The 16,258-nt window shown below is 35.3% G+C and overlaps 1 protein-coding gene across 1 annotated transcript in view; it reads right to left on the bottom strand.

The window, feature by feature from the left end:
- Positions 1 to 16,258, bottom strand: part of CNTLN (centlein) — a 230,962-nt gene that overhangs the window by 56,715 nt on the left and 157,989 nt on the right. Inside the window, 6 exon segments of the mRNA XM_058424186.1 lie at positions 7,577 to 7,811; positions 10,931 to 10,993; positions 11,354 to 11,523; positions 14,164 to 14,419; positions 14,422 to 14,571; positions 14,574 to 14,682. Coding sequence (XP_058280169.1) covers positions 7,577 to 7,811; positions 10,931 to 10,993; positions 11,354 to 11,523; positions 14,164 to 14,419; positions 14,422 to 14,571; positions 14,574 to 14,682 — 983 coding nt within the window.

Below are 16,258 nucleotides of genomic sequence, written 5' to 3'. Positions count from 1 at the left end.
AGAGTGACTGTTAGGTAAAAATCCATCACAAGAACCAAGGAAGAGAACTGAATTTTCCAAGGGAGGATATATGGCTGATGGAAACCCAAAGCAGCTATACCTTGCACATTATTTTGCAGTCTATCAGAATACTAAATCAGAGAATATTAACTAAAATTTGCAGCTACATCCCCTGTTGTTGCTCCTTCTCCAAAAGTTGAAAACAAAAAGGAACCCTTTACTATAGAGAGGTCTAGGTGCAAGATTAGAGGCAATAAAACTTAATTTTACAATGATAAGTAGGATGCCTTGAAATTTCCTTGAACTCAGTGGAAATTAGAATATGCATAAAGGGTTTAGTAAAATCACTTCCACAGTTAATAGCAGAAGTTACTAATAATGAATAATTCATGAACTTATCTGGTGAACAAACCTGAGAGTACTGGTCCAATTGCAATGCAAACTGGTTTTCTGTGATGATCTCCTAAAAAATCTAATCTGAAATGCAATCTCCGGGCAATACATGAATAATTATTCCCAAATCAATGACCTTGTTTGTGTGAGATTTAATGGTGAATAAATATCCTCTGACAAAACCATGTATTATCCATAGAACTCTACATAGTAGAGAAGAATCCTGTGTAGCCTTATGCTTAACTTTAATTAATGAGCAGATCATAGTGAATTCAATAAAAACACTCCTGTGAACACAAAAGGAAATCCTATTATGACCGTGTATGTTGAGCTTTTCCAGGTCTCAATCTGTATCTTATTTGGGAATTTTTTTACAGGAAAAAAACCAAAATTTAGTTCCGTTTTGGTCTGTGGCATTTTTTTTCCAATAGTAAGATAAGAACCAATGCAAAGGAAAGTTTGATCAAATCACAGAGAAGATGAATAAAAAAGCTCACATCACATGAAATTAATAACATAAAAAGTACGGGATATCTTTCTGATTTTATTTCAGTATATATACAAGTATGTCATATCATCTAAATGTCTGTTCCATTACTATATTAAGCTACTGGATGTAGTTATATTAGCTATACTTACAGACATGTGCACAACCTATATTTGTAATATTACAATAACATGCTAATTCTTTTGATACACGTTCTTTCCTCTAATATGGAAGCATGTTTTTTAGTATTTCTATATGATACAGGAATATAAATGGTACTGATGGTTGATAAATTTTCTGAACTTCATGAAATTTTAACAGTTTTTTGTTCCTAATATATATTTTTCTAGAATTTACCTATCTCTAAGTTATTTCATTTTGACAGGAGCATAAGTCCAGTAGTCCTAGTTCATGCAAACTGTTCTTTTTCATTTACCAATGAGATTAATTTCTTACATGCAATGTACTTTAAATGCTGTTTATCAATAATGCAACAGGTCTATTGTAATTTTTCTTCAAATATCAATATAAATTGTAAAAAATATTTAGCTTTATTTTTGTTTCATAATGACAGCACAGTTTCAGGAAAAATACATTTTACATATAGAGCTGTTAACAAAATTGACTTCAGGATGCTGTGGGTATTTAATGCAGCAAAGTATCAAAATAATTAAAACATTTTGGTGTAGATGCATTTTAAAAGCTAAGTTACTTTCATGTACCCTTGGCTATTCCTTATTTTATTTCCAAGTCAACTTAAGGAGCAATAATGAGTCAATGGTCAGAGGCAGTATTACAGATTTCCCTATTTAGTAACCATACTGTTTGAGCAAACATATTTGGCTAGCTGACTTTTTCATTCCAGATAGAACTTAGAGTAGGACTTGAAAAAGGTGAATTCTAGCGTCAGAGATCATAGAGAATTTTGTCTCTCTTCCCAGCCTCTGTAAGTGTGACTGCATACCGTGATTTTTGATTTATTAGGTTCAGCAAAGCTTTAATAAAACTACAGCAAAGCTTTAATAAAACTACAACAAAGCAGAACCTATTCTTCTCAATATTATCAATTAAAATCCTTCAAAAAAAGCAAGTAGGGCCCAGAAAATAAAATTAAATTCCAAAAAATTGAGGTTTGAAGTACATTACGGACAATTTTTCCTGCCTACAGATAATGTTCCTGCTCAGGTCTGGAACACTATGCGTCTTTCTCTCAAGAAAACATAGACTGGGAGTGTGTTTTGAGCTTTTAACTATATATTGTGCCAACAAAGAGATAATTTCAAGATATATATAAACAAGGGTAAAAGCAGAGTGATGTTAGAAGTAAAAACCAGGATTTCTCAATCTAATTTTGAGAAAACATCAGTCTTATGCTGATACATAATTTAGTTCAATTATTAGGTAAAAGTTTGCTGTCTTAGATTGCATTTGCAAACTCTGGAAGTGTTGGCAAAATGTCTGGGTATATCCTGGTTTATCATAGGTTTATCCCTTCTGTTTTACCTTTCAACTTCTGTTGCATTTTAAGAAAAAGTAGAATAGGAAATTTTCTGGTTTGATTTTTAAGTACTTTTGAGAAACTTTGTTTACTTCTTTTGGAGTATTGGACCAAAAGATTACAGTTCCCATAAATTAACCTAAACTACTCTTATTAAAAGTTAGGACAAGATTATCTTGTCCTAAAAAGGGGAGAGAAATCATGATTCTCCTAATGTTTTTGGGAACAGAATTTTCCTAAACAGCTTCATAGAGTTATTTGGCTGTTCCATTACAATCTGTGCCAAAGGTGGACAGGTGCAGAAATGATTTTGAATCAAGTTTGCCAAAAGTGTTGTATATGATGTATACAGAGTTTTTATTTTTAATTATGATACAAGTAAGAGGTTCAAAACTTAACTTTGCCCTGTAAGAATGGAAAGACCATTGTTTAACAGAGCAGAAGCAATTTGAATTCTTATCAGATTATTTTTTACCTATTAAAATGTGGTCATTATCAGCATCTCTGCTTTTACTTTCTTTTACTACTTATATATATGAAAATCAGAATTCCTGCATATGCTACTGATGTAGCAATAACTATGCAAGGTTTATTTGTATAAATTACTATTTATGCTTAACTTAAAGTCTTCCAAATTTCTATCATTTCTATGAAACTTTATCTAACCCTAAAACTTTTTATAATTTTTTTCATTCAGATCTCTGTAGATATCATTAAAATTATCTAATGTACATAATGAGAACTATCTTTTCATGCTACCAGAGAAAGAAGTAACTCCAACAGTCAACTTAGAAGTGGTGACACTAAATGCAGAATCTCTTTCATGAACTTAGTAAAAATGTACACATTCTTTGGAGTACATCCATGTAAGAGATTTCAAACACATAAACCCAGGGCATTTATAAAAATGTTTTGACAGGAAATAACTGGATGGGTTTACAACCATTTCCAGCTGGACAACATTTATCTAGAAAGCCCACAAAATCTGTCCAAGTAATTACATATTTTCTGGAATGAACAGAAAGTGAGGAAATTTCAAAAGCAGTTTTAGCTACTGCAGGATAAACATATAGCATTCAGTTTATAATTTCAAATTTTCCTAAAATTTACTTTAATGAAACCACATACACAAATTATTATATATAATATATATATAAAAATATCTTATCTATCTTATCTATCTTATCTATCTACCTATCTATCCATCTATCTATCCATCTATCTATCTATCTATCTATCTATCTATCTATCTAAATTGTGATAATATATCTTTAAAGAGTGGAAAATCCTTCATGAAAATTGAGATCTTTGTATAAAATAATAGTTCAGTCAGTAATTTCCAATGCATCTTCTTTGTTTCAGTGCAACTCAATAATACTAAGTTGCTGATTTACTTATGTTTGGGTACCATAAGAGGAATGAAGCTGTGATGCTGGTTTTGCAGATGCAACATTGTATTCTGACCTGTCCTTTGATACACTGAGACATAAAAAATAATCAAGAGAATATGTAAAGAAAGCCACAGCTTTTAAAGAATAAAAACCTTTCTTTAGCACTTTACTTTTCTGCTTTTCATGCTCATACCTTTCTATGCTTGAGATAATCTACTAGATAAACAAACTATGAGCTCAGAGGGAAAGAGTTCCCTTAAAATTCAAAGAAAAATGAAAACCAAATAGCTAAAATAAAGTTTGGAGGTAGATTTAAAATGTCATCAGGAAAAAAGTGTAGTCTGGGTCAGATTTAAAATATGCTTCTAAAAAAAATTACAAGCTTCTTCCCAATTCAGCAAAAGTGTAGTGATATATCTGCAGGAAGTAATCAGAAAAAAAACTTTACTTAAACTTTCACATTATCCTCTTCAAAGAATGTGTCAGTATTTGACTGGTTGACTTGTTCTTATTCTGAGATTCAAGTTTTCTGTTGAAGTAGACTTATGCAGGCACTTTGTAACTGGCCACAGTATTCCATAAAGAAATGCAGCCTTCCTGTGATATCACCTGTGAAACACTGAAGAACTAGAGATGCAAAAGTATTGTACATCTGAGCAATGTACCTCTGAATAGGCTTGACATGAATAAGAGAAGCACTAGTGACTTAAACTGCTTATGATTTTAATTTCTTATTCAATATACTTTGTCTGGATTTTTGCCACAACAATGACACTGAATAAACCTAATTATGATTATTGTGTTGTTTGCAACAAATACACTCTTCTTATAAGCACTCAATGATAGAAATGAGTAGAGGGGAAAAGTAAACCTTAGAAAAAAGATCATGCATTTTCCCAACAATTTATTTTAAATCCTTTTCTTGGAAACTGAGAAAGTAATAAATACCATTGCTTCCACATTAAGTATCTGCTCCAGCTGTGATTTCTATACACCAATAAAAAAATGTAACTACTGTACTTCTGTACAGATGGTCTTGACTCAGTGTTAATCTGAATCCTTAGAGAATGCAAGTGTTGATTCTCACATGTGCAGTCACTTCAGAGGCATTTTTTAAAATATGCAAGGAATTGCTTTTGCAGAAATGAAACAAAGCCAGATATCTACATTACATTTATACATTACATATCTACAAAACATTTATAAAGTCAATCCAGAATTCTGAACTCTTAAGAGCAGACAAATATACACCTACATAGATGTCTGTGTTGATTTTCAAGAAAAATACACAAACCCATGCATGCATATATTCTGAAAATCAACAGATGCTAGACAGTCCTTAGGTTGCATGAACTGTAAAATCTGTCTGAAAATGAACATCTGGAATATTTAAATCTTAAATCTAGAGTTGATCTTCTAGAGTTTCTGGGGACTGTAACAAAGGACTGACTGCACAAACATCTGTCCTTGTCTACTAAAGGATTTATTTTCTTAGATAAATCCAGGCACTTTGTCCAAGACATGATGTTAAAGTTTACAGTTGCGAGGCTGCTAAACTTACCTCAGCCTAAGACCCAAAGTTCACCATTATTGTAAGTTTACTCAGAATGGTATGGTTTTGGAACTTAACCATAGTTGCTTATTTTTGGATAATACTAATTTTGCCACTCTTGAAGTATTTAAGATTTTCTCCAAATCCAGAGATTGTGTCAGTCTTTTATTTTTCCATGGTTTGACTGCTTGTTTTTTACCTTTTACTCCTCAATAAAATTCTAAAATCTAAAAAAAAGTATTAAGAAAAAAACCTTCAACAAACATTATTTCCCTTGCAGTATCTTAAAACTTAACTTATGGATGGTATTTCTTACAAAAAAAAACCCCATACAAGTCCTGCACACAAACATGTGCTTTAGAACCATTAGATCTGTCTGAATCAGGGTTCTCTGTCTAAAATATGAGCGTACCCTGCAGTGACTGTGTAGGTTCTTTACCTCCTTAATTTTCACTTGGCAAGTAGCCCAAGCCTCTGCCTTAAATTTCCCACTTGGTAGCACTAGTACGGCACCTGAAGAGTAATTAGTTGTAAGAAAGGGAATTTGAATTGTTTGCTGAGAAGGAAAAAAATGTGCATGCCTAATAAAGATTTTTTCCTTGAGTACCTGAAACACCCTTTACTTATTTTTGCTTAGAATGCACCACCCTGTAAATAGACCAGCGACCATTTTTTTTAAAAAACCTTCTAGGTAAACTGAGTGATAGAAAACATGTTTGGTTTTAAAGCCATGCTATTTTTATTTTTTTATTTTAGTCAGTTTTTTTTTCCATTTGAGCAGCTCTTATCTTTACATAAATTTTGTTCCCCCCTCCTTTTTTTTTTTTTTTTTTTTGTTGTTGTTGTTGTTGTTGTTGTTGTTTCTGGTTTTGGGGTTTTTTGTTGTTGTTGTTTTTGGTTTTTTTGTTTTTTGTTTTTTTGTTTTTTTGGTTTTTTGTTGGTTGGTTGGTTGGTTGGTTGGTTGGTTGGTTGGTTGGTTGGTTGGTTGGTTTGGGGTTTTTTTGGTTTGGTTTTGGTTTTTTTGTTTTTTTTTTTTAACCAGTTCCCTGATAACAGCATTTTCTATTTTACTTCTCACATTGATCTTATATGGACATCTAAGGAAAAGTCTCCTAGAAAGGCAAATTGTGAAGATGTCAGAAATCAGGACATTTTAGCTAAATTACACATCTAGTTCCCTGTGAAGTTTATACTGTCCACTAAACTTTATAGTGTGATGCTATTTGCAAGATAGTATTTGCAAAGATCTTCTTTGGTTCCATTGACCTTGGAAACTCTTTTTAAACAATTCATTACACATATATAGTTATGCAAAATGAGTAGGAGAAATGAAGTTTTCCCTCCTCTAGAAATTAGCAGTTCCCTAGTCCTAAGAAAGTGAAAAGTGCTGCTCCTGATACTGCTTCTGCCTTCTGTGCAAAGACAAAAACACAGGGAAGTTTGAGGGGGAGGGGATTTGATTTCTTTTTTAATGTCTGCCTCCTTCCAGCAAGTCCATCTGTTGTAGCACTATAATTCCGGAAGCAGGATGTGTGTGTGACCAACAGGAGACAATTACTGCATAAGTGTTTGTTGATTCAGCTCTATAAAGGGCAGTCCAATCACTACAGTATGAACAGAAAAGAATTCCAGCTGAGGAGCTGAATATAGATTAACACAAAATACATATATACATGAGAATGGGGAAAACCAGAAAGGAGTAATAGCATGGAAAAAGGATTAAGTAGGAATGAAGACTGAAGCAGAAAAGAAAGTTTTTGTCCTAGGGCTGTTAACGAAATACTTTACTAGTCTCTATTTCCATAAACTTTTTTGTCTTTTCACCTTAACAGAGAAAGATGGGATTAAATAGGTATGGAATTGGTCTGAGCCCCCTTTGAAAGAAAACTCTAGTTGTCTTGGGGTGTAAGGGGACAGTTCTTCACAGCGGAACAGATACTAGTTCTGGACTGATCAGATTCTCAGGAGGGTTTGCAGATCACAGGCTAAAAGGAAAACTTATCTCACTCATTTGAACATATGTAAAATATCAGCATGAAGATCACTTTATTTTCAAAAGGATAAATTAATTGCATTGATATACTAGCCTCAATATCATTTGTATGTAATAACTGCACCACACAAAGCATGGTAATATATAATATTTCATAATTTTGACTATAATAAATAAAAATACAAAAATCAATGTTATAAAAATTTCACAGAATTGCAGTAGAATTAAGGTGAACATTGCAAGACACTATAATGAAAAGTACTTTACCTCTATGGTCAGTTTATTAACTTGAAGTCTCTGATCAGCCAAATGTAGCCGACTTGTAAATTTTTCATTCCTTTCTTTAACATTCTTAGTGGAAGCCAGTGCTGTCTTTTTTAAAAATCTGTAAAACAGCTATCTGCTCTGCAGTGACTTAATTTTTTCCTGTAGTAGAATAACAGAGTAGCCTGGTTTCTGGACAGTGATATTTCTCCCTTCTGCTCTGTTCACTGAACATAAAATGGCATGTTACTACATGGACAAAATCATCATAAATAACATGATTTATGATTTTGTTTCAGCCCTTCAGAACACTCTTGAAATCTCTAAAACATTTCTCAGTAAGTAAACTGGTAAATTAATAGCTAACCTTAAAAACATACCACGTATAAAACAGTCAACCTATAAATACTTCATGTTGTACTTTTTCTGAAGTGCCAACAAGCAAAATCAGCAAGGACATGGAGTTACATGTGTCTCACCTTTCTGATCAAGATTATAAAAAAAAAGGCTTTGGTGTCTTGTTAACAGGCTGAGGTTTTTTAAGGTCTAAACCAAAATACATTTAATTTGTTTCATTAGCTATGTTGGCTACACGGGGCAAATATGAATAAAAGATAATGAAAAACCTCATTTCAGTCAGTAGATTCACTAGGTGGGACTTAGTAAAAACTCAACTGTGTGGAAAGATGCTGTTTGACAGTCATTTATTATATGAGAATCTCACCTTAAAATAATGAGCTAAATAGCTGAAATTACACATACAAATTAAAACAAGTAAATCTTTCAACAGCGTATCAGTGGGTTCGTGTACTAATTTACTGGGTATTAAATGATCAGTGTATATTTAAATACTTTTGGTATTAAATTGCAACATTTCTTCAATTTTTAAAGTCTTCAGATTGCAATTTCTATGTCATATCATGCAACATATTTCTGGAATTCTTGATATCTAAAATAGCTGTTTAGGAAATTTAAAAGAGTAACAAGCAACACATTCTCTACTAATTGTATTGAACAAACTACTGACATTGCAGAACAACTTAGCCATGAATTCTAGATGAGTACAATCAGTACACAATTTGAAAGACCAAGAACTGAGCTCTCAGCAGATGACGAACAAACAATCTATGCCTGCAGCAAAAAGATGGAGATCTCCACTCTAGGCCACAGCTTTAATAAATGTATGAGTTGTAAAAGAGTTCCCGTAACTTTGCTGCTACTGCACATGGTATTATATATTCCTACCAGGAATATATACAGGAAAAACTGACCAAGTCCTTGTATCATAAATGGTCATCTCCATCCCTTGCACAGCTCAAGACTCCAGAGATTTCTTTAGCCTCCCTTGGTAGGAGAATACCATGACCCAGCACTAGGACCCTTAAATCCTCTGGATGGATTCAAGAATTCTGTTAAAATTGGTGCTCCCAACATTTGTGCAATACTTTCTCCCACACTCACAAACCATGTTTTCAAATCCTTTTCCTGCAATATGGCAGTCCTACTGAAGTATATTTAACTGCTTAGGGCTCTCCAGACACTTCATGAGTCTGCTTCAGTTCCACCAGTCTGTTAAAAATGTCTATCAGAATGTATCTATCTTCTCTGGTAGGAACAGAGAGCAAGTGTAATACAGGCACTACAGAAACAGTAGTGGCTGTGCTATACTAGCAATCAAGAGATGACAGAATCTCCTGGATTCCCTGCCTTGTATGTCCTCACCCACGAGTAGCAGGAGATTAACAGGAGTAGCACACTCTTATCAGACTTTCATATATATCATGTGCTAGTCATACTCATACTATGTATGAGCTACTCATACTATGTATTGTTATCAACAGAAAAATGGATTAAAAAATTCCTCTTTTCAGTTTGACAAAAAAGCATTAATGAAATAACAAAATCAAGAATATGTAACAAGATCAGAAAGTTTGCATTTGCTTTAAAATTCTGGAAACTAGAAAACAATTTTTTTTAAACTCTGTTATATGACCATTCAAAATACTGAATTTCAAACTAGCTATCTTAAAGCAGCAAGTTGTTCAGAATTCACTGTTCTGTTTCTTGAACTAAGAAATAATAATATCTGCTTATGTTTAAAATTCCATGAAGTGACTTATTTGGACAAACACAGGAGGGAAAATCGATTACATTCTGTTAAAAAGTCCAAGAATGAGTCATCTGTTACAGATTGTATGGAGACTCTACAGACCTGGGACCCAACCAGCTGGCCCTCTTCTGTGAGAAAACAGCATATAGATGTTAGCAATGAGACATGCAGTTCAAATCCCAGACAATGAATGTAAATAGGCTAAAAAGAGGCTAAAAGCATACTTTTCTCATGACAGAATCTCCTGGACACAGAGAGAGTCAAAAGTACCTTTCTAAGATGGAGCAACTCATGCAGTGCACAACTAATGAGGAGACATTTATGCTTGATTAGTCAGCACACCCTTTGGCTAGAGGGGAGGAAGAGAGGGGTGTTGCTGTCTCCCTGTTATGGGTTAGGTCAGCTTGTTCTGTACTGTGCTTCTGACTGAGAGGAAGTTTAATGCGATATCTGTGGCATTCTTTGTCTGGACTGTGAGACAGCACTACTACCTTACAGCAGCTTTATGTTTTTAAACGATCTTTTACATTTTTGGCCAAATACATCTACAGGTATATTTGGTTTGTATGGTCGGGTTTTGGCAGTGGGAGAGCAACAGGCCTGGCTTCTGTGCGAAGTTCCCAGAAGCTTCTTCCATGTTCAGCAAAGTCAATGTCAGCGGCTCAAAGACAGACCTGCCATTAGCCAATACTTGGCCAATTAGAAATAACATAATTAAGAAGGAAAAAAAAGTCAGCACAGAAGGAGGGATAGGAGGTGCTCCATCTGCTGGAGCTGAGATTCCCCTGCAGCCTGTGGTGCAGACCACGGTGAAGCAGCTGCAGCCCTTGGAGGATTGTGGGGATGCAGAGATCCACCTGAAGCCTAGGGAGGAGACCCACAGCAGAACAGGGGGATGCCAGAGATGCGGCTGTGACCCTGTGGGAAGCCTGTGCTGGAGCAGGCTCTTGGCAGGGACCTGCAGACCTGGGGAGAGAGAGGAGCCCACACCAGAGCAGATTTGCTGGGAGGACTTGTGATCCCATGAGGGACCCACGCTGGAGCAGCCTGTGCTTGAAGGACTGCACCCTGTGGAAGAGTGACCCACCTTGCAGCAGTTTGTGGAGGACTGCTGCCCATGGAATGGACTCACTTGGGAGAAGTTCATGGAGAACTATCTCCCGTGGGAGGTACCCCATGCTGGAACAGTAACCCCCATTCCCTCTCTCCATGCGCTAATGTGAGGGAAGGAGGTAGAGCTGGGAAGGAGGGAGGGATGAGAGGAAAGTGTTTTTAAAGTCTTCTTTTATTTCTCATTATCCTCCTCTGATTTTGTTAGTAAAAAATTAAATTTATATGTATAATTCAAGTTTGTTTTGTCCATGGCAGTATTTGATGAGTGATCTGCCTCTCTCCCTTTCTCAGCCCATGAACCCTTAGTTATATTTTCTCCCCCCTGTCCAGCTGCGGAGGGGGTGAACAAGAGACTTTGGTGGATGCCTGGTATCTAGCCAGGGTCAATCCATGACAGCAGACTTACTGTTCAGAAAATATTCTAAAATATAATGAATCCATCCATTGAATATCTGGAAGCATACTTGCACTTTTATATTGAGAGTCAAATTAATTAAGAGGGGACATCAGTGCTAATTGTAAACTCCAAAACTGCACCCAAGAGAACAGAACAAGTCCTATTACTTACCTTTTTATTACATCGCTCATTTTGGACTTCTAAATGAACCACACTGCAGAGCTTTTTTTCTTCTTGTTTACTTCTGTCTGGCAGTGGATCAATGTTTTGCACTGTCTTCATAATCACTGTTTCCAAACTTTCAGAACCTGGTATTTCAGAGTCACTAAAGCAGCACATACAGGAAAACAAAAAACAAACCCAAAACAAACTAACAAAAAAACCCCACCAAAATTCAAGCTAAACATTAAATGTTCCAAAGTCAATGCAAAAGCACATAAAAATAAACTCACACATAGAAATGCAAGGAAGAGAAAATAATATAAAATGCAAACAGTAAGTTGACTCACTCAACACACTTTACAAATGCAATAAAGCAAAAATCTATCTCTGAAATGATTATATCAAGTTCTACTCTGTCAAATGCAATCTCACTCTACAATGCAGAGAGGCCTGAGACTTCAGCTACTTCTTAAAGGCAACTTCTGTGACAATCCACAGAAGTGAAATACTCTGATTGTACTTCTAGTTTGTGAATGGCTCATAAACTACTAAATTCATACTTTCCTTCATTTTCACATTTTAAAATATAACAAGTAAATGCACAATACTTATCAACATTTTGTTTCAATTGAACCTTATTCATAGTGTTGACTGAGACAAACTCAGAAATCACACTTCAGTGAAAGCTCTATTTAGCACCTGTTTGGAATGCTCTTAAATTCTGTAAACATGTTAATCCTTTGAGATTTGTGCCATGCAGACAAACTGGACCTGAAACTTTAAATCTTCTTACAAATTTTCCCTAGAATTGCACTCAATGTGTGTCTAACTTCCACTTTTTCACTGCCTTACCCTACATTGTAATTTGCTTTCTTATATTCAGGGAAGACTACTTTAAAACATGAAGTCTTAGATATATCCTTTTCTATAACATCAGTGGCTATTTATCATCATTTGTGTGAACAGATTTGTGAAGGAATCCCTTGAAAGAAGGCTAGTTTGGTTTGTTACTTTTTAAACCAAGGTATTTAAAACATCATAACTGTGTACAAATTAAGTTACACCATCATAAAAATCTATGGTTTAGAGATGTTGTTTACTTAAGTAGAGAAAAGGCCTCAAACTGATGAGAAGAGTTCACACATAAACATGTTTATACTTTTCAAAACCTGTCCTGACACATTGGTATGTCTTACTGACTGATGAGAACAGAAATCAGTGCAGTGGTTTAAAGGGGCTGTTGTACAGCCACAGTGATATTTCTAACTACATACACATTTCCCTCACCTGCCTTAAGGAATGTTCTATTTAGAAAATGGAAGATTGCATTTAGAAACTCAGAGCCAGCTACTAGTGATAAAGAATGGTATTTATTAATAAGCAGAAGAGAAAACTTGAAGATACTTCCCTAAGTAAGAAAATGAAGATACTTCTCTAACTTTTTGAGAATGATACCTTGAAACTACACCTTCAAAAATGTTCCACAACAAGAATTCCCTAATCCAACATTTTAAAAGAATATTTTACATTCTTGTACAATTATTAAAAGCAGTATTTATGGCTAGCCACAAGTGAAGCTATGCAATTACTTTTCATTTCAAACTTAAAGTGGAATGACAATGTGCTTGCTCAATTTTTTTTATTAAAGAGAACAGCTAATTAAATACTAATTGCAATGTGCATACATGTTTCCATATGTGCAAATGTGTATGTTTTCTATTAAAATCAGATCTGTAATATTTAATTATACATAAAACCAAACAATATTTATATTAATGATAAAACTAACAAAGTGCGTGGTTCTTAATTTGTTTTCTCCCTCAAGATACTGCATTCAGGAACCCCCTATTTTGCATGGGGAGTAGTAGAGAGGCTTCATTGGCACAATTGATTTGCTCCATATGACACATACAGCCAGTATAAATCCTATGAAGACAATTCCATTTTCTTTACTCTTTTCTCATGTTTCCTGTAATTTGGATACATACAGGCTTGAGAATTTCTTTGCTTGTTTCTTTGAACAAAATCCTGGAAGACAAGGTGTGCGAACCATTTACCTCGTGGCTTACTGCTGCCTCCTCAAGTATATGGGGATGTAATAAGGAGAAGCAAAAATTCTCATTGTTTATATGATGTTTTCCAGTGGAATTTTCTAAGAGCTTTTTTGATTCATACAGAGTGGGACTGTATGTGGCAACCATCACCTTTAAAGAACTGATTTTTAACCATCATTCAATTAAAGTTAGTACAATGACTGCATAAAACATACATGAAATAATTAGTGTGGATGGTTCTTAATTTAAAGGATGTTAAACAGCTTGTAGACATCTGCTAGCAAGCTGAAATGGGTCATTCAAAATTTATCTAACTAAATTAAGGGGAAAAAATGTTTCTCCTCCCGGGTCGGCATGTCACAAGATAACTAAACCGACTTACTAGGCTTGCCTGGGAATCCTTAGCTGTCAGTGGTGAATATGCAAAAGGCCAGCAAATTAAATCAACCTGCCAAACTGTCAATTTCAAGCCTCATGACTGCATGAAAATAGCATCACTGGAAGAAATCAACCATTGCCTTCTTTTGGGTTTCCTGGCACCTATTCAAATACTCATGCAGTTGTGGCTAATTTCACATGCAAATTTCAGTCAATAAGCTCAGAACAAGACCTCCCAAGATATTTCAGAGGATCTGACAGTATTTTTTTTGAATACCAAATCAACAGTAGTTGAAATTCAATCTTCATTTGCTAGTGCTTTACATATGCACAGTGTCCCTTCTACAGGGCTAAGTTAATGAGAGCCGTACCTGCTTTCACTCACATCCTCCCAGCCATCCTTACTGAAGTTCTCAAATACATTACCCATAACCTTGATGGACTGTTTGAGAAAAGCTCCATGATGTCCCAAAGAGCTCTTTTTCTTGGCCATTTTTAATTTAACCTTAGTGCTGGTTATCTTGCAATTAGATTGCCCAGAGATTGCCACTGCTTTGGCTTTATCCGGCAAACACCTCTGCTCCTGCACTTGACTCAGCAAATCTTCACTTTCATTTCTCAACTCAAAGCTTCTGTCACTTGCCTCTTCAAAGAGGCAGCTTCTTTTTCCTTCTCATCAATCACTAACTGAAGTTCCGCTTTTTATTTTTTTACTTCACAAATCCTCTAAAGTATTGTTTCCAGCTCTCTTTTTCTTCTGTCTGCATCTTCCTTTGGCACTTATAAGATTATTTCAAATAAATTTTCTCATTCGGTAAGTCTTTATTTACTTCTTTCTGTTTCTTTAATTCCCCTTCAATAGCTTTGAATCTTCTTTCTAGTTGTTGTACCTAAAAAAAAGCAATTTTAGCCTGTCTTGAAAACACTGAATTATGTTTTCAGATATATTCATTAAATGACAATAATATCACATGAAGAGTAAGGACAAAAGCTATCTGTAGTCCTTAATTTAAAAGTAATTTTAACGTAGTACAGATGAAAACTTTTTAGCTGCAATAATACAGCTGTTGAACAAAGGGCAGATGGTAAAAGAACTTAAAATTCCAGGCAAAATGATGCAGAAGTTTAAGTATGCTATGCTAATGAATCTTCCTGATGTATCTCGAGCTCATTACTGATTTGGTTATACATACTAATTGTATTAAAAAAAAAATAAAAATCAGAAGGGTTACTATTTTGAAATATGGAAAATTGTGGTGGTGCAGAACTGTTTTATTAGGTTTTTATAAGAAGTTTATGTTATGGTTCATTTCACTGTATCCCCAGTTCTGTAACCCTTTTTGTGTTTTCTGTGTAACAAGGTGTTTTGTGTCAGTCCTCCCACCCCCCTTGCTCTGGGGCAGCCTGTCTAACACTCCAGGGGTCCCTCCTGGACTGCAAAATCTCAGGGAGAGGGCTTCAGGTGATAGGTCCCCTGGGGGGAATTCCTTTAGCTGTGGATTTTAGTGGTCCGAGGCTTGGGGGTGGGCACACCTTGTTATCCCCTGAATCCCCTGATTTGCTGTCTTGTAGTATCCTCCCTGGAACCCCTCCCCCGCTTATAAGGTGGAGGAGGAAGATTCCAATCCTCTCAGCTCTCAGCCTCTCTGCTCCTCAGCTCTTGAGCTAATAAACATCTTTTAACCTTTTCTCTTTCTCTGGAAAGCCAGCCTTTTCTCTTCTGCTGCCGTTGCTGTCACGACACTATTGAGTCCAGCTGCCGAGAAGCCGAGCCAGCAGGTAATAGCCTGCGTGCCCCCCGGACTGGGAACATTCTGTGGCTGTGTTGACCGGAGCTAGCCGGAGGTCATCTCCCGCCCGGAGCGGGGACGGAAACAGACGCAGAAAATTTTGCATTATCTGAAGCAACAAGTTCTTTCAAGTGTTGTAAATACAGAAATAAAATATTAATTTGATATTTTAAAAACGGCAAACAAATCCTAGCAAGAGATACCAGAAACTCAGCACCTAAAAATATGGTAGCTAATATATGTTTTCTATTCACAGAAAGGGAAAATCTATCATGTGTCAATTAGGAAATTAATTTTGCAAGTTTCTCCCATAAATTTTGAAGAAGCATTCTTCCTATGTTTTGCTTCTAAAGTCCTTTGAGATTTATGGCTATTGAAGTCCATTAACAATAAACTGATTCACTATCATGTTCTGGAATATTCACATAAAGGACAATTTCCAGGAATAAGGGGCAATTTTAATTTTAGCAGATATTAAAATTATTATTTAGTTCATGAGATATCCCCAGAAGCCTGAAAAGGGCATTGGAGCAAGTTTTGTGCTCAGCAATCGCTTGCTCCAATACTTGGAGAAATATTTTTGGCTGGTTTTGTACAAGCTCAATCCCCAGTCTTTCACTAAGGGAAGCGTCAGGGATTCTAGGTTTCTCCGTACGTTGTTAGGAAGGACTGTTTT

This window comes from Hirundo rustica, chromosome Z (assembly GCF_015227805.2).
Source record: "Hirundo rustica isolate bHirRus1 chromosome Z, bHirRus1.pri.v3, whole genome shotgun sequence".
NCBI classification, from domain to species: domain Eukaryota; kingdom Metazoa; phylum Chordata; class Aves; order Passeriformes; family Hirundinidae; genus Hirundo; species Hirundo rustica.
Note: the sequence above shows the minus strand (reverse complement) of the source record. Positions and strands in the feature narration are given on the sequence as shown.